This window comes from Pseudophryne corroboree, chromosome 1, assembly GCF_028390025.1.
Source record: "Pseudophryne corroboree isolate aPseCor3 chromosome 1, aPseCor3.hap2, whole genome shotgun sequence".
In the NCBI taxonomy this organism is placed as follows: Eukaryota; Metazoa; Chordata; class Amphibia; order Anura; family Myobatrachidae; genus Pseudophryne; species Pseudophryne corroboree.
The window spans coordinates 287,887,119-287,914,911 of record NC_086444.1 but is presented as its reverse complement, the minus strand read 5'-3'; the positions used below and the strand labels follow the sequence as shown (position 1 = coordinate 287,914,911).

Below are 27,793 nucleotides of genomic sequence, written 5' to 3'. Positions count from 1 at the left end.
TGTTCGGTGAGGAAAAACTACCTGTAGTTTTCCTGAATCTGAGAAATTAAATGAGGTGTGTGATGATGCGTGGTTTTCCCCCGATAACAACTGATAATTTCAAAAATGTTATTGGCATTATATCCTTTCCCGCCAGAGGTTAGGGTGCGTTGGGAAACACCCCCTAGGGTGGATAAAGCGCTCACACGCTTGTAAGAACAAGGGCTCTACCCTCTCCTGAGATGGCCGCCCTTAAGGATCCTGCTGATAGAAAGCAGGAGGGCATCCTAAAAGGTATTTACACACATACTGGTGTTATACTGCGACCAGCAATCGCCTCAGCCTGGATGTGCAGTGCTGGGTTGGCGGGGTCGGATTCCCTGACTGAAAATATTGATACCCTAGATAGGGACAGTATATTATTGCCTATAGAGCATTTAAAAGATGCATTTCTATATATGCGTGATGCACAGCGGAATATTTGCCGACTGGCATCAAGTCTAAGTGCGTTGTCCATTTCTACCAGTAGAGGGTTATGGACACGACAGTGGTCAGGTGATGCGGATTCCAAACGGCATTTGGAAGTATTGCCTTATTAAGGGGAGGAGTTATTTGGGGTCGGTCTTTCAGACCTGGTGGCCACGGCAACAGCTGGGAAATCCACGTTTGTACCCCAGGTCGCCTCTCAACATGAGAAGACAACGTATTATCAGGCGCAGTCTTTTCGTGGGCAAGCGGGCAAAAGGTTCCTCATTTCTGCCCCGTGACAGAGGGAGAGGAAAAAGGCTGCAGAAATCAGCCAGTTCCCAGGAACAGAAACCCTCTCCCGCCTCTGCCAAGCCCTCAGTATGACGCTGGGGCTTTACAAGCAGAATCAGGCACGGTGGGGGCCCGTCTCAATGAATTTCAGCGCGCAGTGGGCTCACTCGCAAGTAGACCCCTGGATCCTTCAGGTGATATCTCAGGGGTACAAATTGGAATTCGAGACGTCTCCCCCTCGCCGTTTCCTAAAGTCGGCTTTACCGATGTCTCCTTCTGACAGGGAGACAGTTTTGGAAGCCATTCACAAGCTGTATTCTCAGCAGGTGATAATCAAGGTACCCCTCCTGCAACAGGGAACGGGGTATTATTCCACACTGTTGTGGTACCGAAGCCGGACGGCTCGGTGAGACCGATTCTAAATCTAAAATCTTTGAACACTTACATACAGAGGTTCAAATTCAAGATTGAGTCACTCAGAGCAGTGATTGCGAACCTGGAAGAAGAGGACTACATGATGTCTCGGGACATCAAGGATGCTTACCTTCATGTCCCAATTTACCCTTCTCACCAAGGGTACCTCAGGTTTATGGTACAGAACTGTCACTATCAGTTTCAGACGCTGCCGTATGGATGGTCCACGGCACCCCGGGTCTTTACCAAGGTAATGGCCGAAATGATGATACTCCTTCGAAGGAAGGGAATTTTAGTTATCCCTTACTTGGACGATTCCCTGATAAGGGTAAGATCCAGGGAACAGTTGGAGGTCGGTGTAGCACTATCTCAGGTAGTGTTGCGGCAGCACGATTGGATTCTCAATATTCCAAAATCGCAGCTGATTCCGACGACTCGTCTTCTGTTCTTAGGGATGATCCTGGACACAGTTCAGAAAAAGGTGTTTCTCCCGGAGGAGAAAGTCAGGGAGTTATCCGAGCTAGTCGGGAACCTCCTATAACCGAGCCAAGTCTCAGTACATCAATGAGATGGTTCTGGGAAAAATGGTGGCTTCCTATGAAGCAATCCCATGCGGCAGATTCCACGCAAGAACTTTCCAGTGGGACCTGCTGGACAAATGGTCTGGGTCGCATCTTCAGATGCATCAGCGGATAACCCTGTCACCAAGCACAAGGGTGTCTCTCCTGTGGTGGTTACAGAGTGCTCATCTTCTAGAGGGCCGCACATTCAGGACTGGGTCCTGGTGACCACGGATACCAGCCTGCGAGGCTGGGGAGCAGTCACACAGGAAAGGAATTTCCAGAGCTTATGGTCAAGCCTGGAGACATCACTTCACATAAATATCCTGAAGCTAAGGGCCATTTACAATGCTCTAAGCTCAGCAAGACCTCTGCTTCAAGGTCACCCGGAGTTGATCCATTCGGACAACATCACGGCAGTCACCCACGTAAACAGACAGGGTGACACAAGAAGCAGAAGGGCAATGGCAGAAGCTGCAAGGATTCTTCGCTGGGCGGAAAATCATGTGATAGCACTGTCAGCAGTATTCATTCCGGGAGTGGACAACTGGGAAGCAGACTTCCTCAGCAGACACGACCTCCACCCGGGAGAGTGGGGACTTCACCCAGAAGTCTTCCACATGTTTATAAAACTCGACAAGTATTGCGCCAGGTCAAGGGACCCTCAGGCAATAGCTGTAGACGCTCTGGTAACACAGTGGGTGTACCAGTCAGTGTATGTGTTCCCTCCTCTGCCTCTCATAACCAAGGTACTGAGAATTATAAGATGGAGAGGAGTAAGCACTATATTCGTGGCTCCGGATTGGCCAAGAAGGACTTGGTAACCGGAACTTCAAGAGATGCTCACGGAGGATCCGTGGCCTCTACCTCTAAGAAGGGACCTGCTCCAGCAAGGACCCTGTCTGTTCCAAGACTTACCGCGGCTGCGTTTAACGGCAGGGCGGTTGAACGCCGGATCCTGAAGGAAAAAGGCATTCCGGATGAAGTCATCCCTATCCTGATCAAAGCCAGGAAAGATATAACCGCAAAACATTATCACCGCATTTGGCGAAAATATGTTGCGTGGTGCGAGGCCAGTAAGGCCCCGACGGAGGAATTTTCAACTAGGTCGATTCCTACATTTCTGCAAACAGGAGTGTCTATGGGCCTGAAATGGGGGTCCATTAAGGTTCAAATTTCGGCCCTGTCAATTTTCTTCCAAAAAGAACTAGCTTCAGTCCCTGAAGTTCAGACGTTTGTGAAAGGGGTACTGTATATACAGCCTCCTTTTGTGCCTCCAGTGGCACCTTGGGATCTAAATGTAGTTTTTGGGTTCCAAAAGTCACATTGGTTTGAACCACTTAAATATGTGGAGTTAAAATATCTCACATGGAAAGTGGTCATGCTGTTGGCCCTGGCCTGGGCCAGGTGCGTGTCAGAATTGGGGCTTTATCCTGTAAAAGCCCTCATCTGATTTTCCATTCGGACAGGGCGGAATTGAGGACTTGTCCTCAGTTTCTCCCTAAGGTGGTTTTCAGCGTTTCACCTGAATCAACCTATTGTGGTGCCTGCGGCTACTAGGGACTTGGAGGACTCCAAGTTGCTAGACGTTGTCAGAGCCCTGGAAATATAGGTTTCCAGGACGGCTGGAGTCAGAAAATCTGACTCGTTGTTTATTCTGTATGCACCCAACAAGCTGGGTGCTCCTGCTTCTAAGCAGACTATTGCTCGTTGGATTTGTAGTACAATTCAGCTTGCACATTCTGTGACAGGCCTGCCACAGCCAAAATTTGTAAAAGCCCATTCCACAAGGAAGGTGGGCTCATCTTGGGCGGCTGCCCGAGGGGTCTCGGCTTTACAACTTTGCCGAGCAGCTACTTGGTCAGGAGCAAATACGTTTGTAAAATTCTACAAATTTGATACCCTGGCTGAGGAGGACCTGGAGTTCTCTCATTTGGTGCTGCAGAGTCATCCGCACTCTCCCGCCCGTTTGGGAGCTTTGGTATAATCCCCATGGTCCTTACGGAGTCCCCAGCATCCACTTAGGACGTTAGAGAAAATAAGAATTTACTTACCGATAATTCTATTTCTCGTAGTCCGTAGTGGATGCTGGGCGCCCATCCCAAGTGCGGATTGTCTGCAATACTGTTACATAGTTATTGTTACCAAAAAATCGGGTTATTGCTGTAGTGAGCCATCTTTTCTAGAGGCTCCTCTGTTATCATGCTGTTAACTGGGTTTAGATCACAAGTTATATGGTGTGGCTGGTATGAGTCTTACCTGGGATTCAAAATCCTTCCTTATTGTGTACGCTCGTCCGGGCACAGTATCCTAACTGAGGCTTGGAGGAGGGTCATAGGGGGAGGAGCCAGTGCACACCAGGTAGTTCTAAAGCTTTACTTTTGTGCCCAGTCTCCTGCGGAGCCGCTATTCCCCATGGTCCTTACGGAGTCCCCAGCATCCACTACGGACTACGAGAAATAGAATTATCGGTAAGTAAATTCTTATTATATATAGCAATAATTCCACTAGGTGGAAGGTGCACTCTCGCTAAAATGAATGAAGTCCGTTCATAAAAAAGACTTTTATTGGAAAAGTCAAAAAGCCTTATATGTCGACGTTTCGGTCCGTATGACGAACCTTTCTCAAGACTAGTAACTCTTTTTAGATTAACATCGTTCATCAATTCTTAATCATGTGTCTATAAAATAAACAAAGTACAGACAAATTCACATATACAGGGAACTAAGCCTCCCAGGCCAAATAACATCTGATCAACACTATATAGTGTGTTTAACTCTATGAATTCACCATATCACCGTATTCCAGTGTGTGTGACCAAGCCAATTTATAATGAATATATCACCATCACCTGTGACATAACCACTCAAACAACTTTCACCATATAATGTAAACAGCTCACCTAAGATCAGATTAATGTCATCAAAAAACTTTCTATCACAAAAGGGGTATCAATTCCGGACACAGCCATAAGTGTCATAGATGTGTATAATATTAGATATACATCTATAAGTCAAATATAAACAATAGATTATATTGATGGTAATATGAAAATCACTTGCTTATACATACTTAAAGAGATCACAAACATACCTGATCAAACAGATCCTGCTACCATGCTACAGCTACAGGGTCACGGAACGTGAAGCGTACTGCATAAATAAACAAAGACTGCATCTGTATATCACTTAAATATAAGCTCAATACTAGGTAACAGTATGCAAAGTATAACACTTACATAGGTGGAGAGAGGAGCGGAGCGTCCCTGTGCTGCATACCAGATGGCTGTACTGGGTCAACTATTTAAATGTCCCAGACCGGAAGTAACCGGAAACATCATGTGCAACATGCAAGAGCTTCCTGCCACTACAAGATCACAGCCTGTGTACCACAAAGGGCTCTCAAATGCCCCACAAACACAATTTATTCACAGCTCATCAGCCTCCGCCGCCTGGAGCCACAATCTATTGCGGCCGCCGTGTTTAGAACACTCCTCCGGCTGGACGCGGCCCTCATGCGTTCCACCTGCCGGAAATGCGTTCCACTGGAGCGGAAATGACGAGAATATGCACCCGATAAGTGGTGCGAATCACATAGCTCACAAGCTGAACACTAGATGGGTTCCGCCTAATATAGTGCTCGGAACATGTTGCACAGGTGACAGGGAGAGAAAATACGTTGAATACCAGAATTCGTGTATCCTAAAACTAGACTCTATTTCGGATACTCTTGGAAAATAATATGCAATCCGCTATATTCAGATGCTTCGGCCTGGGAGATAGTCCTTACAGACAAACTTCACATTAATGGACTATTACAAACAAAAATTACTGTATACATATATAGCCACGGAGGAACCATTGATACCCAATCATCTTAGGTTACCTGTCTGAACTCAGAATTAATATATAGAATAACTCTATGCAAGTAAATTGCAGAAAGCGAATATATCTGATTATATAAATAACATCATCACCTAATATAATATATGATTGGGAGAACTAAACAATTCATTCCCCCCCCAATTTTTTTTTTACAGGTATCACTAGTCCCAAAATTTATTGGTGGATATACATGTATATAAAGAAAAAAAGATTTTATTACAAAAAAACATTAAATTGATTAGACTCATTAAGTCCTCTGGGTGCGACCGTGTCCAACCGATGTATCCAATAGCTTTCGCGTCTCTTCAACAGCAGGGACCGGTCGCCACCAGTAGGACATGGTGGAATCCAATCAATCAATTTACATTTTAAACTGGCAACTTGGTGTTTCGCTGTTAGAAAGTGCCGTGCTACCGGTTTATCCGTTTTGCCTGTGGCTAATGCAGTATGAATCGAGGATCGATGATTAGCCATCCGGTCTCGAAATGGCCGTGTAGTTAGCCCAACATATACAAGCCCACAAGGGCACTTGAGGATATAAATAACGTGGTCTAACCGACAATGTAAATGGTATCTTAACTTGATCACCTTACCCGAGTGAGGATGATAAAACACCGGACCAGTCAACATGGATCTGCATGTGGTGCAGCTACCACACGAGTAGCTGCCTGGTTTTGACTGCATCACTTGGAATGGAGTCAATTCTTTTTTTGGGAACATAGTTGGGCGCATCAATAGTTGTCTGAGGTTCGCGCCTCTACGGTAAGCTACCATAGGTGTCTTCATTTTAGAAAAAGGAAGATTGACATCCGAGGCTACAATCGGCCAATGTTTCCTTAGTGATTTCTTAATAGTGGTTGTATTATCAAACTGCGTTGGAAAAATCATGCGGTCTGCATTTTTATTAGACTAACTCTGTTGACTTAAAAAGATATTCGTTGCTCTATTAAGGCATTTGGCCAATGTTCTAGGTGAATATCCTCGGCTCAAAAATCGAGAAGTCACCTCTGAACATTGTATATTTCTGCGATCTGGTTCAGAATTTATACGCATAATTTGTAAATACTGTGAAATCGGAAGGCTTTCTTTTAAAGCCGGAGGATGAAAACTGTCTGCCTGTAACAGCAGATTACGATCTGTGGATTTACGAAAAACAGTAGAGATGAAGCCTACATCTGTTCTAATGACGGTGACATCAAGAAAATTAATTTCGGTAGATGAGGTGGTATGTGTCAAGCGGATCGGACTATCTAAAGCATTTAATTCATTGACCATACAATTAAATTCAGATTCAGTACCTCGCCAAAGTAAAAAGATGTCGTCTATGAATCTACGGTAAAAAATTATCTTGTGACCATAGATAGGTAATACATGTGTGTTCTCATAGTCAGCCATATAAAGATTGGCATATGCAGGGGCCAAATTCGACCCCATTGCAGTCCCTGCGATTTGCATAAAGTACTTATCTTTGTACAGGAAATGGTTTTGAGTCAATACTAATTCAGTGAGTTCTAATAAGAAATCAATTGGAAATTCAAGATTCTTAACTTTCAACAAATTTTTCTTAATAGTGTCAAGTCCTGCTTGATGCGGAATTACCGTGTATAATGAACATACATCTAAAGATGCCAAAATCAAATTCTCATCATCTACCTGGATCTTATGTAACTGGGTCAAAAAGTCACCAGTGTCCTTTAGGTAACTTCCAGTTTTTGATACTAATGGTTGTAAAATGCTATCCACTAGAATAGCTAGTGGTTGCAATATAGAACCCTCCGCTGCTATAATGGGCCTTCCAGGTGGATGGACCAAGGTTTTATGTATTTTCGGAAGCGTATATAGTATTGGACATTTGGGATGATCAACCTGCAGAAAATTCTTTAAATCCTCGCTAATCCAACCCTGTTCATAGCCAAATTTGATGGTTGAATCAACTTTGTTCTTTATTTTCGTCATGGGATTACAGTCTAGTGGTCTATACGTGCTAGAGTCCGCTAGTTGGCGTAGAATTTCTTGGTCGTAGTCGACCCAATCTTGGACTACGACCGCTCCCCCTTTATCCGCTGGACGGATAACTATAGAGGTGTTCTCCCTGAGCGCTTTAAGAGCCTGACGTTCAGAGGGGGTCAAATTATCATACATCTTAGATGTTTTGTCTGTCTCAATGTCAGATTGAACTAATCTCAAAAACGTTTTAATGCTTGGATTTGAAGATTGGGGGTCAAAATGAGATTTTCCACGGAATCTACTAGTTTCTCCGACTGTAGTTTTATCAGAAAAGTATTCACGGAGCCTCATAGACCTGCCAAACTTGTATTGATCAACTAATTTGTTAAACGGTTGAGCTTTACATACAGGAACAAAGGTTAACCCTCTGGATAAAAGCTTTATTTCAGCCTCATTTAATTGTTTACAGGACAAGTTGAAAACAGTGTTTACTTGCGTTTCTGACGGCCTCTTCGCTTGACCGCCACCCCTCCTCGTGTGCGGTCGGTGCCGCTTCTGAGATATTTGCCGGATCCGGTTGTATTCTCCGGTCCGGGCTCTAAAAAATTAACTGAATCAGAGGGCCCTTCAGTGTATTCGGCATCAGAGGTAGACACCGAAGACCCAAATTCCTTGGGAAATATCTGAGTTCTACGCCTCCGAGGATAACGTCTGCTGTACTCGTCTGAGTTACCGAGAAGCCAACGATATACTGTATGATTGGAATAATCGTTGGTCACTGTTAATAATTTTTTCCGTTTAAAGGAAATTAGTTCTTTTTTATAGTTTTCAACTTGTGTTTGTAATCGGTCTGTCCAAATTTGGGACTTATCGTCCCGAAGGGTGGGGAGTGCTGTAATGTTCGTGGTCTCAATATCTATCCTGATCTTTTTGAGTTCTAAACCTACCTGCTCTATGACTAGGGCCATAAGGTCGAGCGAACATTTATTGAGAACCCCACACCATCTACTGCAAAATGTGGGGTTGTTTCTTCCTAGTGTAGGAATGTTGGCTATGCGAAATCCTCTAGGTAACTGCTTACGTCTGTGATACTCAGAGAGGAACTGACCGTGTAAGGTCAGATCAACCTCCCTCTGTCGCTGTTTCAAAACTTTATAGAAGACATCAATAGGGGTATCTGAGGGTAAGGCATCGAAATCCAATTTATCAAATAGGAGTTTTTCAACTTCCTCTTCGGTGAAGGAGACGGTGCCCCCTTCTGCCTGGGATAATAATCCGTCATCTAGTAAGTATACTCCAGTTTGTGACATCCTCTAAAGGATCAAAGATTATATATCAAGATACCCTTTTAACCACAGGGCAGGCAAATAGTTTACCAAAAAGACAGAACACTAAAATAATAAGAAATAAAGCAAAGACAAATGAATGAAACACAGAATAAAAAAATAAAAAAATAAAAAATATAAATAATAAACATTAAACAAATGTCCCATATGTGTTAATGGTCTGATGGACTAAAGGAGTCCCTCCATGCAAAAAATGTCTCACTCTTTCCGATGGGTGTCAGGAAATCTGGTCCACTCTCTGTGAACCAGACTCAATATCCACGTTGATCCTGCACTCTCATCTCATTAATTCCAACGTTGCGGGTGCTCCTAATGAACCCGGTTAGGTCCACTCAAACAGCAATAATTCCACTAGGTGGAAGGTGCACTCTCGCTAAAATGAATGAAGTCCGTTCATAAAAAAGACTTTTATTGGAAAAGTCAAAAAGCCTTATATGTCGACGTTTCGGTCCGTATGACGAACCTTTCTCAAGACTAGTAACTCTTTAGATTAACATCGTTCATCAATTCTTAATCATGTGTCTATAAAATAAACAAAGTACAGACAAATTCACATATACAGGGAACTAAGCCTCCCAGGCCAAATAACATCTGATCAACACTATATAGTGTGTTTAACTCTATGAATTCACCATATCACCGTATTCCAGTGTGTGTGACCAAGCCAATTTATAATGAATATATCACCATCACCTGTGACATAACCACTCAAACAACTTTCACCATATAATGTAAACAGCTCACCTAAGATCAGATTAATGTCATCAAAAAACTTTCTATCACAAAAGGGGTAGCAATTCCGGACACAGCCATAAGTGTCATAGATGTGTATAATATTAGATATACATCTATAAGTCAAATATAAACAATAGATTATATTGATGGTAATATGAAAATCACTTGCTTATACATACTTAAAGAGATCACAAACATACCTGATCAAACAGATCCTGCTACCATGCTACAGCTACAGGGTCACGGAAAGTGAAGCGTACTGCATAAATAAACAAAGACTGCATCTGTATATCACTTAAATATAAGCTCAATACTAGGTAACAGTATGCAAAGTATAACACTTTTAAATAGCAGACCCAGTACAGCCATCTGGTATGCAGCACAGGGACGCTCCGCTCCTCTCTCCACCTATGTAAGTGTTATACTTTGCATACTGTTACCTAGTATTGAGCTTATATTTAAGTGATATACAGATGCAGTCTTTGTTTATTTATGCAGTACGCTTCACTTTCCGTGACCCTGTAGCTGTAGCATGGTAGCAGGATCTGTTTGATCAGGTATGTTTGTGATCTCTTTAAGTATGTATAAGCAAGTGATTCTCATATTACCATCAATATAATCTATTGTTTATATTTGACTTATAGATGTATATCTAATATTATACACATCTATGACACTTATGGCTGTGTCCGGAATTGATACCCCTTTTGTGATAGAAAGTTTTTTGATGACATTAATCTGATCTTAGGTGAGCTGTTTACATTATATGGTGAAAGTTGTTTGAGTGGTTATGTCACAGGTGATGGTGATATATTCATTATAAATTGGCTTGGTCACACACACTGGAATACGGTGATATGGTGAATTCATAGAGTTAAACACACTATATAGTGTTGATCAGATGTTATTTGGCCTGGGAGGCTTAGTTCCCTGTATATGTGAATTTGTCTGTACTTTGTTTATTTTATAGACACATGATTAAGAATTGATGAACGATGTTAATCTAAAGAGTTACTAGTCTTGAGAAAGGTTCGTCATACGGACCGAAACGTCGACATATAAGGCTTTTTGACTTTTCCAATAAAAGTCTTTTTTATGAACGGACTTCATTCATTTTAGCGAGAGTGCACCTTCCACCTAGTGGAATTATTGCTGTTTGAGTGGACCTAACCGGGTTCATTAGGAGCACCCGCAACGTTGGAATTAATGATATGAGAGTGCAGGATCAACGTGGATATTGAGTCGGGTTCACAGAGAGTGGACCAGATTTCCTGACACCCATCGGAAAGAGTGAGACATTTTTTGCAGATGGAGGGACTCCTTTAGTCCATCAGACCATTAACACATATGGGACATTTGTTTAATGTTTATTATTTATATTTTTTATTTTTTTATTTTTTTATTCTGTGTTTCATTCATTTGTCTTTGCTTTATTTCTTATTATTTTAGTGTTCTGTCTTTTTGGTAAACTATTTGCCTGCCCTGTGGTTAAAAGGGTATCTTGATATATAATCTTTGATCCTTTAGAGGATGTCACAAACTGGAGTATACTTACTAGATGACGGATTATTATCCCAGGCAGAAGGGGGCACCGTCTCCTTCACCGAAGAGGAAGTTGAAAAACTCCTATTTGATAAATTGGATTTCGATGCCTTACCCTCAGATACCCCTATTGATGTCTTCTATAAAGTTTTGAAACAGCGACAGAGGGAGATTGATCTGACCTTACACGGTCAGTTCCTCTCTGAGTATCACAGACGTAAGCAGTTACCTAGAGGATTTCGCATAGCCAACATTCCTACACTAGGAAGAAACAACCCCACATTTTGCAGTGGATGGTGTGGGGTTCTCAATAAATGTTCGCTCGACCTTATGGCCCTAGTCATAGAGGAGGTAGGTTTAGAACTCAAAAAGATCAGGATAGATATTGAGACCACGAACATTACAGCACTCCCCACACTTCGGGACGATAAGTCCCAAAATTGGACAGACCGATTACAAACACAAGTTGAAAACTATAAAAAAGAACTAATTTCCTTTAAACGGAAAAAATTATTAACAGTGACCAACGATTATTCCAATCATACAGTATATCGTTGGCTTCTCGGTAACTCAGACGAGTACAGCAGACGTTATCCTCGGAGGCGTAGAACTCAGATATTTCCCAAGGAATTTGGGTCTTCGGTGTCTACCTCTGATGCCGAATACACTGAAGGGCCCTCTGATTCAGTTAATTTTTTAGAGCCCGGACCGGAGAATACAACCGGATCCGGCAAATATCTCAGAAGCGGCACCGACCGCACACGAGGAGGGGTGGCGGTCAAGCGAAGAGGCCGTCAGAAACGCAAGTAAACACTGTTTTCAACTTGTCCTGTAAACAATTAAATGAGGCTGAAATAAAGCTTTTATCCAGAGGGTTAACCTTTGTTCCTGTATGTAAAGCTCAACCGTTTAACAAATTAGTTGATCAATACAAGTTTGGCAGGTCTATGAGGCTCCGTGAATACTTTTCTGATAAAACTACAGTCGGAGAAACTAGTAGATTCCGTGGAAAATCTCATTTTGACCCCCAATCTTCAAATCCAAGCATTAAAACGTTTTTGAGATTAGTTCAATCTGACATTGAGACAGACAAAACATCTAAGATGTATGATAATTTGACCCCCTCTGAACGTCAGGATCTTAAAGCGCTCAGGGAGAACACCTCTATAGTTATCCGTCCAGCGGATAAAGGGGGAGCGGTCGTAGTCCAAGATTGGGTCGACTACGACCAAGAAATTCTACGCCAACTAGCGGACTCTAGCACGTATAGACCACTAGACTGTAATCCCATGACGAAAATAAAGAACAAAGTTGATTCAACCATCAAATTTGGCTATGAACAGGGTTGGATTAGCGAGGATTTAAAGAATTTTCTGCAGGTTGATCATCCCAAATGTCCAATACTATATACGCTTCCGAAAATACATAAAACCTTGGTCCATCCACCTGGAAGGCCCATTATAGCAGCGGAGGGTTCTATATTGCAACCACTAGCTATTCTAGTGGATAGCATTTTTCAACCATTAGTATCAAAAACTGGAAGTTACCTAAAGGACACTGGTGACTTTTTGACCCAGTTACATAAGATCCAGGTAGATGATGAGAATTTGATTTTGGCATCTTTAGATGTATGTTCATTATACACGGTAATTCCGCATCAAGCAGGACTTGACACTATTAAGAAAAATTTGTTGAAAGTTAAGAATCTTGAATTTCCAATTGATTTCTTATTAGAACTCACTGAATTAGTATTGATTCAAAACCATTTCCTGTACAAAGATAAGTACTTTATGCAAATCGCAGGGACTGCAATGGGGTCGAATTTGGCCCCTGCATATGCCAATCTTTATATGGCTTACTATGAGAACACACATGTATTACCTATCTATGGTCACAAGATAATTTTTTACCGTAGATTCATAGACGACATCTTTTTACTTTGGCGAGGTACTGAATCTGAATTTAATTGTATGGTCAATGAATTAAATGCTTTAGATAGTCCGATCCGCTTGACACATACCACCTCATCTACCGAAATTAATTTTCTTGATGTCACCGTCATTAGAACAGATGTAGGCTTCATCTCTACTGTTTTTCGTAAATCCACAGATCGTAATCTGCTGTTACAGGCAGACAGTTTTCATCCTCCGGCTTTAAAAGAAAGCCTTCCGATTTCACAGTATTTACGAATTATGCGTATAAATTCTGAACCAGATCGCAGAAATATACAATGTTCAGAGGTGACTTCTCGATTTTTGAGCCGAGGATATTCACCTAGAACATTGGCCAAATGCCTTAATAGAGCAACGAATATCTTTTTAGGTCAACAGAGTAAGTCTAATAAAAATGCAGACCGCATGATTTTTCCAACGCAGTTTGATAATACAACCACTATTAAGAAATCACTAAGGAAACATTGGCCGATTGTAGCCTCGGATGTCAATCTTCCTTTTTCTAAAATGAAGACACCTATGGTAGCTTACCGTAGAGGCGCGAACCTCAGACAACTATTGATGCGCCCAACTATGTTCCCAAAAAAAGAATTGACTCCATTCCAAGTGATGCAGTCAAAACCAGGCAGCTACTCGTGTGGTAGCTGCACCACATGCAGATCCATGTTGACTGGTCCGGTGTTTTATCATCCTCACTCGGGTAAGGTGATCAAGTTAAGATACCATTTACATTGTCGGTTAGACCACGTTATTTATATCCTCAAGTGCCCTTGTGGGCTTGTATATGTTGGGCTAACTACACGGCCATTTCGAGACCGGATGGCTAATCATCGATCCTCGATTCATACTGCATTAGCCACAGGCAAAACGGATAAACCGGTAGCACGGCACTTTCTAACAGCGAAACACCAAGTTGCCAGTTTAAAATGTAAATTGATTGATTGGATTCCACCATGTCCTACTGGTGGCGACCGGTCCCTGCTGTTGAAGAGACGCGAAAGCTATTGGATACATCGGTTGGACATGGTCGCACCCAGAGGACTTAATGAGTCTAATCCATTTAATGTTTTTTTGTAATAAAATCTTTTTTTCTTTATATACATGTATATCCACCAATAAATTTTGGGACTAGTGATACCTGTAAAAATTTTTTTTGGGGGAATGAATTGTTTAGTTCTCCCAATCATATATTATATTAGGTGATGATGTTATTTATATAATCAGATATATTCGCTTTCTGCAATTTACTTGCATAGAGTTATTCTATATATTAATTCTGAGTTCAGACAGGTAACCTAAGATGATTGGGTATCAATGGTTCCTCCGTGGCTATATATGTATACAGTAATTTTTGTTTGTAATAGTCCATTAATGTGAAGTTTGTCTGTAAGGACTATCTCCCAGGCCGAAGCATCTGAATATAGCGGATTGCATATTATTTTCCAAGAGTATCCGAAATAGAGTCTAGTTTTAGGATACACGAATTCTGGTATTCAACGTATTTTCTCTCCCTGTCACCTGTGCAACATGTTCCGAGCACTATATTAGGCGGAACCCATCTAGTGTTCAGCTTGTGAGCTATGTGATTCGCACCACTTATCGGGTGCATATTCTCGTCATTTCCGCTCCAGTGGAACGCATTTCCGGCAGGTGGAACGCATGAGGGCCGCGTCCAGCCGGAGGAGTGTTCTAAACACGGCGGCCGCAATAGATTGTGGCTCCAGGCGGCGGAGGCTGATGAGCTGTGAATAAATTGTGTTTGTGGGGCATTTGAGAGCCCTTTGTGGTACACAGGCTGTGATCTTGTAGTGGCAGGAAGCTCTTGCATGTTGCACATGATGTTTCCGGTTACTTCCGGTCTGGGACATTTAAATAGCAGACCCAGTACAGCCATCTGGTATGCAGCACAGGGACGCTCCGCTCCTCTCTCCACCTATGTAAGTGTTATACTTTGCATACTGTTACCTAGTATTGAGCTTATATTTAAGTGATATACAGATGCAGTCTTTGTTTATTTATGCAGTACGCTTCACTTTCCGTGACCCTGTAGCTGTAGCATGGTAGCAGGATCTGTTTGATCAGGTATGTTTGTGATCTCTTTAAGTATGTATAAGCAAGTGATTCTCATATTACCATCAATATAATCTATTGTTTATATTTGACTTATAGATGTATATCTAATATTATACACATCTATGACACTTATGGCTGTGTCCGGAATTGATACCCCTTTTGTGATAGAAAGTTTTTTGATGACATTAATCTGATCTTAGGTGAGCTGTTTACATTATATGGTGAAAGTTGTTTGAGTGGTTATGTCACAGGTGATGGTGATATATTCATTATAAATTGGCTTGGTCACACACACTGGAATACGGTGATATGGTGAATTCATAGAGTTAAACACACTATATAGTGTTGATCAGATGTTATTTGGCCTGGGAGGCTTAGTTCCCTGTATATGTGAATTTGTCTGTACTTTGTTTATTTTATAGACACATGATTAAGAATTGATGAACGATGTTAATCTAAAGAGTTACTAGTCTTGAGAAAGGTTCGTCATACGGACCGAAACGTCGACATATAAGGCTTTTTGACTTTTCCAATAAAAGTCTTTTTTATGAACGGACTTCATTCATTTTAGCGAGAGTGCACCTTCCACCTAGTGGAATTATTGCTGTTTGAGTGGACCTAACCGGGTTCATTAGGAGCACCCGCAACGTTGGAATTAATGAGATGAGAGTTCAGGATCAACGTGTGTGTATATATGTATATATGTGTGTATATATATATATATATATATATATATATATATATATATATATATATATATATGTATATATACACATATATATATATATATATACATACACATATATATATACACATATATATATATTTTATATATATATATATATATACACACATATATATATATATATATATATACACATATAGAGAGATATATATATATATATATATATATACATATAGAGATATATATACATATAGAGATATATATATATATATATATATATATATATATATATATATATATATATATATTGAAGATGCTGTCTTAAGAGATAGGTATATATATAAAACATGCCCAAAGAGACATGAGTATACTGGGTCCTAGAGTCAAAGCTATGTCGATTTCTGCTTGACGTGTCCTGTAGAATAAGCAATGGAACAGCTGGTTCCCAGGGAAGTCCTCCCCGAACTCTGAAAATAATCCACCGCATGTCGCTGGAACTCCACAGGCGGAGCTAGGCCCGGTGGGGGCACGCTTTCGTAAGTTCAGCCACAAGTGGGTTCACTCCCTATTAGATCCCTGGGCAATAGATGTTGTGTCTCCGGGATACAAGCTGGATTTGGAGAAGATGCCTCCTCACTGACGGCCCTGCCGGCTTCCCCCTGCGAGAGGGTAACAGGGTTAACTGCAATTCACAAGTTGTATTTTCAACAGGTGGTGGTCAAGGTTCCCTTCCTTCGACAAGGAGGGGGTTATTATTCCACCAGGTTGTAGTCCCGAAACCAGAAGGTTCGGTCAGACCCATATTGAATTTAAAATCCCTGAACATATACCTGGAAAGGTTCAAGTGCAAGATGAAATCGCTAAGAGCGGTCATTGCAAGCCTAAAAAAGGGGGAGATTTTATGGTGTCTCGGGGCAAAAGGGATGCATACCTTCGTGTCCCCATTTATCCACCTAATCAGGCGTACCTCAGAATTGCGGTACAGAATTGTCATTACCAATTTCTGACGTGGCCGGTTGGTCTCTCCACGGCCTTGAGAATATTCACCAAGGTAACGGCGGAAATGATGGTGCTCCTGCGGAAGCAAGGTGTCACTATTATCACGTACTTGGACGATCTCCTCATAAAAGCGAGATCAAGAGAGCAGTTGCTGAACAGCGTATCGCTTTCTCCGGAAGTGAAACGGCAACACGGCTGGATTCTATATATCCCAAAGTCGCAGTTGGTTCTTACAGCTCATCTGCCTCTTCTAGGCATGATCCTAGACACAGACCAGAAAAAGGTTTATCTCCCGATAGAGAGAGCTCAGGAGCTCGTGACACTGGTCAGGAATCTATTAAAACTAAAACAGGGGTCAGTGCATCACTGCACTCGAGTCCTGGGAAGGAGGGCGGCATCATACGAGGCCATTCCCTTCGGCAGGTTCCATACCTTCCAATGGGACTTACTGGACAAGTGGTCCGGATCACATCTTCGGATGCATCGGTTAATCACCCTATCCCCCAGAGCAAGGGTGTCTCTCCTGTGGTGACTGCAGAGTGCTCACCTTCTCGAAGGTCGCAGATTTGGCATTCAGGACTGGGTCCTGGTGACCACGGATGCAAGCCTCCGAGGGTGGGGGGCAGTCACACAGGGAAGAAATTTCCAAGGGCTGTGGTCAAGGCAGGAGAGGTTCTGATCCAGTCAGACAATATCACCGCAGTGGCTCATGTAAACCGCCAAGGTGGCACAAGGAGCAGGGTGGCGATGGTAGAAGCCACCAGAATTTTTCACTGGGCGGAGAATCACGTAAGCACACTTGTCAGCAGTGTTCATTCCGGGAGTGGACAACTGGGAAGCAGACTTCCTCAGCAGGCACGACCTCCACCCGGGAGAGTGGGGACTTCACCAAGAAGTCTTCACGCAGATTGCAAATCGACGGGAACTGCCACAGGTGGACATGTTGGCGTCCCGCCTCGACAAAAAGCTAAAATGGTATTGCGCCAGGTCAAGGGACCCTCAGGCGATAGCTGTGGACACACTAGTAACACTGTTGGTGTTCCAGTCGGTCTATGTGTTTCCTCCTCTTCCTCTCATACCAAAGGTGCTGAGACTTGTAAGAAAAAGAGGAGTGAGAACAATACTCATTGTTCCGGATTGGCCATGAAGGACTTGGTACCCGGAACTGCAAGAAATGCTCACAGAGGACCCATGGCCTCTGCCTCTCAGACAGAACCTGTTGCAACAAGGGCCCTGTCTGTTCCAAGACTTACCACGGCTGCGTTTGACGGCATGGCGGTTGAACGCCGGATCCTAGCGGAAAAAGGCATTCCAGATGAGGTTATTCCTACGCTGATAAAGGCTAGGAAGGACGTGACAGCAAAGCATTATCACCGTATATGGCGAAAATATGTGCTTGGTGTGAGTCCAGGAAGGCCCTACAGAAGAATTCCAGCTGGGTCGATTCCTGCACTTCCTACAGTCGGGAGTGACTATGGGCCTAAAATTAGGGTCCATACAGGTCCAGATTTCGGCCCTATCCATTTTCTTTCAAAAAGAACTGGCTTCACTGCCTGAGGTTCAGGCGTTTGTTAGGGGAGTGCTGCATATTCAGCGCCCTTTTGTGCCACCAGTGGCACTTTGGGATCTTAACGTGGTGTTGGGTTTCCTGAAATCCCACTGGTTTGAACCACTTAAGACTGTGAAGCTAAAGTATCTCACGTGGAAAGTGGTCATGCTGTTGGCCTTAGCTTCGGCTAGGCGTGTGTCAGAATTGGCGGCTTTGTCATGTAACAGCCCCTATCTGGTTTTCCAGATGAACAGGGCGGAATTGCGGACTCGTCCGCAATTTCTGCAAAAGGTGGTGTCATCTTTCCATTTGAAGCAACCTATTGTGGTGCCTGCGGCTACTTGTAACTTGGAAGATTCCAAGTTGCTTGACGTAGTCAGGGCTTTGAAGAATTATGTAACCAGAACGGCTGGGGTCAGGAAGACTGACTCGCTGTTTATCCTGTATGCATCCAACAAAGTGGGTGCTCCTGCTTCAAAGCAAGCTATTGCTCGCTGGATCTGTAACACGATTCAGCAGGCTCATTCTGCGGCTGGATTGCCGCATCCAAAATCAGTGAAAGCCCATTCCACAAGGAAGGTGGGCTCTTCTTGGGCGGCTGCCCGAGGGGTCTCGGCATTACAGCTTTGCCGAGCTGCTACTTGGTCGGGTTCAAACACATTTGCAAAATTCTACAAGTTTGATACCCTGGCTGAGGAGGACCTTGTGTTTGCCCATTCGGTGCTGCAGAGTCATCCGCACTCTCCCGCCCGTTTGGGAGCTTTGGTATAATCCCCATGGTCCTTACGGAGTCCCCAGCATCCACTAGGACGTTAGAGAAAATAAGATTTTACTCACCGGTAAATCTATTTCTCGTAGTCCGTAGTGGATGCTGGGCGCCCGTCCCAAGTGCGGATTTTCTGCAATGCTTGTATATAGTTATTGCTTAACTAAGGGTTATTTTATGGTTGATGCTCTGTTTATGGTTATGTAGCATCGGTTGAGTGATGCTCAGTTGTTGTTCATACTGTTAACTGGGTAAGTGTATCACAAGTTGTACAGTGTGATTGGTGTGGCTGGTATGAGTCTTACCCTGGATTCCAAAATCCTTTCCTTGTAATGTCAGCTCTTCCGGGCACAGTTTCCTTAACTGAGGTCTGGAGGAGGGACATAGAGGGAGGAGCCAGTGCACACCAGATAGTACTAAATCTTTCTTTAGAGTGCCCAGTCTCCTGCGGAGCCCACTATTCCCCATGGTCCTTACGGAGTCCCCAACATCCACTACGGACTACGAGAAATAGATTTACCGGTGAGTAAAATCTTATTTTAATATTGCACTCCAAGGAAAAGCTTGGGCGCCCCTGATCTAAACTCAAGCGTACATGTACTGTCCAACATGTATGTTTGGGTCTAACGCAATCCATACACCTTAAAATTTTCTGTCCAACCAACCAATTAGCTGGCTGGAAGGATGACAAAAACAGTTGTTCAAACAAATTGGATAAAGAAAACCTCTATCTCAGGTGTCCGGTTTCAACATTTCTTGTGCACAGATATCTCCTAGTAGGCAGTACGAATAGGAGAGTTGGCAGCAGGCTGAGGATAATTGGATAGGAGAAGTGGAAGTATGGATAGGAGAGTGGGTATTGGGGACAGATACTTGCTCTGGCACTGCACAGATCTCTGTCTTGATCTGTAGAGACGTCAGTTTTGCACTCAGTTCTGCAATTACAGCCTACGGGTTTGCCATCCACGTCACTAGCAGGCTGCTCCAGTTTGGCCTTGGTAGTAACCCCCCGCATTCCACTCTAGTGTCTAACCTGCAGTCAGGTCAGTAGGCTGGAGAGTAGCAGATGGCAGGCCGCATTTGGATACTAGGCCTTGGTTTGGATGCCCCTGGTTTAGATTGTTAGCAAGCATGGCCTCCTGTCGAGTAATTTGTTGTTTGATTACGCTGGGTATAGGGCAATGATGTGCAGCCTTTGGACTCTTTTCTGTCCTCTACAATTTTGGTGATGATTTCACAGAGGAAAGATCATTTTTACTTCTATTTAATGCATGTTTGCAATGATGTGAATTGTAGTTCACTACCACAATAATAAACCAAGACACATACCCATATATAGGGGACATTTTGGTTTTATTACAGATCTTATATAGCAATGTAATTTTCCTATAAGAACAAGACTTTGTGAGAAACACTGATGGCCACTGATGAGAACTTGGGAGAGCTTCCTCAATCGGTTTTACCATATTTCTTCCAACAGTAAGGAGGTTGTGAGTAGGAGGACCAATCAGAAGCTGCAGTCACTTCATTACATCATTTTCATCATTTATAGGATATTTGTAAGTTTGCTTGCAGAATTTCCATTCTCTCCAATCAAAAGTAACTTTTTTTTCTTTTTATACACGCCAAAATATAATTATACTGATGTGTTGTGTTACTGGAGACTACGCATTCTCCGAGGGAAAAAGCTATATTAGAGAGCATGCAAACGGAGGTAGTTTTAATTGATTAAAGACTACACGGAGATACCATGTTAGTACAGTTAAGCAAAAAGAATGGTGACGGTTAGAGTGCCCATAAGACATATTGGTCCCGATTCTGAGTCAAACGCATTGCTTAAGTTATGCTATTGTCAGTATATGCACACTCTCATGCGTATACATCTTTCTGCTTACTGTTTTTCCTTATGCACCTGCAGCAGTCATCACTAGTATTGGCGCACAATGGGTGCAAGAGATCCATTTCAAACAGGTAGCCAGTGGCATAGACATGGCTCCGAATAGCACACAACTCTCTTCTCTGTTTCTCTTGTGTACGTTCACAGTGATGCTGCCCAGTTACCACCTAGACATGCCCATTTCATGGACAGAGAGGTGCTCCCAGGATGTGTCCATCTCAGAATCGCATGAAGATACACTTAGATGCATATACTAGCTACAACATGTGCAGTATGCTAAGATTTGCTGGATGCAGCTGTATACAGCTAAACATTGCTTGGAATAATGATTTGACTTTTATTCAGTACTGGCTTTGGGTGCACTGGACTTAGTTAATATCTCTATGTTTCATGGACTAGGTGAACTAAATGGTTGAACACTCTTTGGAACAAAAATCTATTCTGGCATAATTCAGGATTGCCATGTAGTCAGAATAAATCAACTGTTTTTCTTTTTTTTTTTGCTTACCTGTAATTCTCTTAATGTTCCTTTAGGTGAGCAAGGCATGGAAGGTTCTTGCTGAAGATGAGCTTTTGTGGTATCATGTGTGCCAAATGGAAGGGTACCTGACTGACAGTGAAGTTACGTCATGCTTGTCTTGGAAGGAAGCTATGAAAGAAAGATGCACTCAGGAGAGCATGCTGAGGACAAACTGGAAGGTACCATGCCCACTGTGTGCGCAGTTCTGTTTATACGCGCACATCAAATCGCCTGCTGAGCCAAACTGCTATCCCTGCTGACATTGCGAGATAAACCAGGCATTTGTTTGTTGAAACTACTTAATGTATTTCTGATTTATATAAATGGTTATTCATAACTCACGTTACAGAGACTTTTTATTTTATTTTTTAGCAATGGAAATATAATCTCTAAAAATAACTTTTTACGTAAAGTTTCCAAAGTTTTGCAGGCATAATTACTTTTTTAAATATATAATTTCTCTAACGTCCTAGTGGATGCTGGGGACTCCGTCAGGACCATGGGGAATAGCGGCTCCGCAGGAGACAGAGCACAAAAAGTAAGCTTTTAGGATCACATGGTGTGTACTGGCTCCTCCCCCTATGACCCTCCTCCAAGCCTCAGTTAGGTTTTTGTGCCCGTCCGAGCAGGGTGCAATCTAGGTGGCTCTCTTAAAGAGTTGCTTAGAAAAAGTTTTTAGGTTCTTTATTTTCAGTGAGTCCTGCTGGCAACAGGCTCACTGCATCGAGGGACTTAGGGGAGAGAAGTGAACTCACCTGCGTGCAGGATGGATTGGCTTCTTAGGCTACTGGACACCATTAGCTCCAGAGGGAGTCGGAACACAGGTCTCGCCCTGGGGTTCGTCCCGGAGCCGCGCCGCCGACCCCCCTTGCAGATGCTGAAGATTGAAGAGGTCCGGAACCAGGCGGCAGAAGACTTTCAGTCTTCATCAGGTAGCGCACAGCACTGCAGCTGTGCGCCATTGTTGTCAGCACACTTCACACAGCGGCGAAAAATACATCACATATAGCCCTTGAGGCTATATGGATGTATTTAACCCCTGCCAGATATCACAGACTCCGGAGAAGAAGCCCGCCGAAAAGGGGGCGGGGCCTATTCTCCTCAGCACACAGCGCCATTTTCCCTCACAGAAATGCTGGTGGGAAGGCTCCCATGCTCTCCCCTGCACTGCACTACAGAAACAGGGTTAAAACAGAGAGGGGGGGCACTGATTTGGCGATATGAATATATATTAAAATGCTATAAGGGAGGAACACTTATATAAAGGTTGTCCCTGTATAATTATAGCGTTTTGGTGTGTGCTGGCAAACTCTCCCTCTGTCTCCCCAAAGGGCTAGTGGGTCCTGTCCTCTATCAGAGCATTCCCTATGTGTGTGCTGTATGTCGGTACGTGTGTGTCGACATGTATGAGGAAAATGTTGGTGAGGAGGCGGAGCAAATTGCCTGTAATGGTGATGTCACTCTCTAGGGAGTCGACACCGGAATGGATGGCTTATTTATGGAATTACGTGATAATGTCAACACGCTGCAAGCCGGTTGACGACATGAGATGGCCGGCGAACAAATTAGTACCTGTCCAGGCGTCTCAAACACCGTCAGGGGCTGTAAAACGCCCATTTACCTCAGTCGGTCGACACAGACCCAGACACGGACACTGATTTCAGTGTCGACGGTGAAGAAACAAACGTATTTTCCTTTAGGGCCACACGTTAAGGGCAATGAAGGAGGTGTTACATATTTCTGATACTACAAGTACCACAAAAAAGGGTATTATGTGGGATGTGAAAAAACTACCTGTAGTTTTTCCTGAATCAGATAAATTAAATGAAGTGTGTGATGATGCGTGGGTTTCCCCCGATAGAAAATTATTGGCGGTATACCCTTTCCCGCCAGAAGTTAGGGCGCGTTGGGAAACACCCCTTAGGGTGGATAAGGCGCTCACATGCTTATCAGAACAAGTGGCGGTACCATCTACAGATAGGGCCGTACTTAAGGAGCCAGCTGATAGGAGGCTGGAAAATATCCTAAAAAGTATACACACACATGCTGGTGTTATACTGCGACCAGCGATCGCCTCAGCTTGGATGTGCAGAGCTGAGGTGGCTTGGTCGGATTCCCTGACTAAAAATATTGATACCCTTGACAGGGACAGTATTTTATTGACTATAGAGCATTTAAAGGATGCATTTCTATATATGCGAGATGCGCAGAGGGATATTTGCACTCTGGCATCAAGAGTAAATGCGATGTCCATATCTGCAAGAAGATGTTTATGGACACGACAGTGGTCAGGTGATGCAGATTCCAAACGGCACAAAGATGTATTGCCGTATAAAGGGGAGGAATTATTTGGGGTCGGTCCATGGGACCTGGTGGCCACGGCAACTGCTGGAAAATCCACCGTTTTTTACCCTAAGTCACATCTCTGCAGAAAAAGACACCGTCTTTTCAGCCTCAGTCCTTTCGTCCCTATAAGAGTCATATCTGCCCAGGGATAGAGGAAAGGGAAGAAGACTGCAGCAGGCAGCCCATTCCCAGGAACAGAAGCCCTCCACCGCTTCTACCAAGTTCTCAGCATGACGCTGGGACCGTACAGGACCCCTGGATCCTACAAGTAGTATCCAAGGGGTACAGATTGGAATGTCGAGACGTTTCCCCCTCGCAGGTTCCTGTAGTCTGCTGTACCAATGTCTCCCTCCGACAGGGAGGCAGTATTGAAAACAATTCACAAGCTGTATTCCCAGCAGGTGATAATAAAATTACCCCTCCTACAACAAGGAAAGGGGTATTATTCCACACTATATGGTGGTACTGAAGCCAGAAGGCTAGGTGAGACCTATTCTAAATCTGAAATATTTGAACACTTACAAAGGTTCAAATCCAGATGCAGTCACTCAGAGCAGTGATAGCGAACCGGGAAGAAGGGGACTATATGGTGTCCCGGGACATCAGGGATGCTTACCTCCATGTCCCAAAATTTGCCTTTCTCACCAAGGGTACCTCAGGTTCGTGGTACAGAACTGTCACTATCAGTTTCAGACGATGCCGTTGGATTGTCCAAGGCACCCCGGGTCCTTACCAAGGTAATGACCGAAATGAGGATTCGTCTTCAAAGAAAATGGACGACCTCCTGATAAGAACAAGGTCCAGAGAACAGTTGGAGGTCGGAGTAGCACTATCTCAAGTAGTTCTACGACAGCACGGGTGGATTCTAAATATTCCAAAACCGCAGTTGTTCCGACGACACGTCTGCTGGTCCTAGGGATGATTCTGGACACAGTCCAGAAAAAGGTGTTTCTCCCAGAGGAGAAAGCCAGGGAGTTATCCGAGCTAATCGGGATCCTCCTAAAACCAGGAAAAGTGTCAGTGCATCATTGCACAAGAGTCCTGGTAACAATGGTGGCTTATTACGAAGCGATTCCATTCGGCAGATTTCACGCAAGAACTCTTCAGTGGGATCTGCTGGACAAATGGTCCGGATCGCATCTTCAGATGCATCAGCGGATAACCCTATATCCAAGGACAAGGGTGTCTCTCCTGTGGTGATTACAGAGTGCTCATCTTCTAGAGGGCCGCAGATTCGGCATTCAGGATTGGATGCTGGTGACCACGGAGGCCAGCCTGAGAGGCTGGGGAGCAGTCACACAGGGAAAAAATTTCCAGGGAGTGTGATCAAGTCTGGAGAATTCTCTCCACATAAATATACTGGAGCTAAGAGCAAATTTATAATGCTCTAAGCTTAGCAAGACCTCTGCTTCAAGGTCAGCCGGTATTGATCCAGTGGGATAACATCACGGCAGTCGCCCACGTAAACAGAAAGGGCGGCACAAGAAGCAGGAGGGCAGTGGCAAAACTGCAAGGATTTTTCGCTAGGCGGAAAATCATGTGATAGCACTGTCAGCAGTGTTCATTCCGGGAGTGGACGACTGGGAAGCAGACTTCCTCAGCAGGCACGACCTCCACCCGGGAGAGTGGGAACTTCATCGGGAAGTTTTCCGCATGATTGTGAACCGTTGGGAAAGACCAAAGGTGGACATGATGGCGTCCCGCCCGAACAAAAAACGGGACAGGTATTGCGCCAGGTCACGAGACCTTCAGGCGATAGCTGTGGACGTCCTGGTAACACCGTGGGTGTAACAGTCGGTGTATGCGTTCCCTCCTCTGCTTCTCATAACCAAGGTATTGAGAATTATAAGACGTAGAGGAGTAAGAACTATACTCGTGGCTCCTGATTGGCCAAGAGGGACTTGGTACCCGGAACTTCAAGAGTTGCTCACAGAGGACTAATGGCCTCGGGAGCTAAGAAGGGACTTGCTTCAGCAAGTACCATGTCTGTTCCAAGACTTACCGCGGCTGCGTTTGACGGCATGGCGGTTGAACGCCGGATCCTAAGGGAAAAGGCATTTCGGAAGAGGTCATACCTACCCTGGTCAAAGCCAGGAAGGAGGTGACCGCACAACGTTATCACCACATGTGGTGAAAATATGTTGCGTGGGTGAGGCCAGGAAGGCCCCACGAAGAAATTTCAACTAGGTCGATTTCTGCACTTCCTGCAAACAGGAGTGTCTATGAGCCTCAAATTGGGGTCCATTAAGGTTCAAGTTTCGGCCCTGTAGATTTTCTTCCAGAAAGAATTGGCTTCGGTTCCTGAAGTCCAGACGTTTGTCAAGGGAGTATTGCATATACAGCCCCTTTTGTGCCTCCAGTGGCACCGTGGGATCTCAACGTAGTGTTGGGATTCCTCAAATCATATTGGTTTGACCCGCTCAAATCTGTGGATTTGAAATATCTCACATGGAAAGTGACCATGCTGTTGGCCCTGGCCTCGGCCAGGCGATTGTCAGAATTGGCGGCTTTGTCTTACAAAAGCCCATATTTGATTTTCCATTCGGACAGGGCAGAACTGCGGACTTGTCCCCAGTTTCTTCCTAAGGTGGTGTCAGCGTTTCACCTGAAACAACCTATTGTGGTGCCTGCGGCTACTAGGGACTTGGAGGACTCCAAGTTGCTAGACGTTGTCAGGGCCCTGAAAATATATATAAATATATATATATATATATATATATATATATATATATATATATATATATATATATATATATATATATATATATAATATTCCAGGACGGCTGGAGTCAGAAAGTCTGACTTGCTGTTTATATTGTATGCACCCAAAAAGCTGGGTGCTCCTGCTTCTAAGCAGACTATTGCTCGTTGGATTTGTAGTACAATTCAACTTGCACATTCTGTGGCAGGCCTGCCACAGCCAAAATCTGTAAATGCCCATTCCACAAGGAAGGTGGGCTCATCTTGGGCGGCTGCCCGAGGGGTCTCGGCTTTACAACTTTGCCGAGCAGCTACGTGGTCAGGGGGGAACACGTTTGTAAAATTCTACAAATTTGATACCCTGGCTGAGGAGGACCTGGAGTTTCTCTCATTCGGTGCTGCAGAGTCATCCGCACTCTCCCGCCCGTTTGGGAGCTTTGGTATAATCCCCATGGTCCTGACGGAGTCCCCAGCATCCACTAGGACGTTAGAGAAAATAAGATTTTACTTACCGATAAATCTATTTCTCGTAGTCCGTAGTGGATGCTGGGCGCCCATCCCAAGTGCGGATTGTCTGCATTACTTGTACATAATTATTGTTACAAAAATCGGGTTGTTATTGTTGTGGGCCATCTTTTCAGAGGCTCCTTCGTTGTTATCATACTGTTAACTGGGTTCAAATCACAGGTTGTACGGTGTGATTGGTGTGGCTGGTATGAGTCTTACCCGGGATTCAAGATCCTTCCTTATTGTGTACGCTCGTCCGGGCACAGTACCTAACTGAGGCTTGGAGGAGGGTCATAGGGGGAGGAGCCAGTACACACCATGTGATCCTAAAAGCTTACTTTTTGTGCCCTGTCTCCTGCGGAGCCGCTATTCCCCATGGTCCTGACGGAATCCCCAGCATCCACTACGGACTACGAGAAATAGATTTATCGGTAAGTAAAATCTTATTTTTTTCTTTGTTGGTTTTCAAAGCACCACAGTGCTGTTCCACAGCATACATGGTATACGTTCGGGATGCCGGCTGTCGGAATCCCGACGCGTCCAAAATGCCGGAGCCGGAATCCCGACAGCGGACATCCTGAATTTAAGTATGCCGGGTACTGTTAGGGTTAGACACCACCAGGGAGAGATAGG

General features: G+C 43.9%; 1 protein-coding gene across 1 annotated transcript in view; it reads left to right on the top strand.

Moving 5' to 3' along the window:
* The window catches only part of FBXW8 (F-box and WD repeat domain containing 8), a 435,985-nt gene that overhangs the window by 122,057 nt on the left and 286,135 nt on the right, over positions 1-27,793 (top strand). Inside the window, exon 3 of the mRNA XM_063964341.1 lies at positions 21,622-21,786. Coding sequence (XP_063820411.1) covers positions 21,622-21,786 — 165 coding nt within the window. The remainder of the gene's footprint in view (positions 1-21,621; positions 21,787-27,793) is intronic.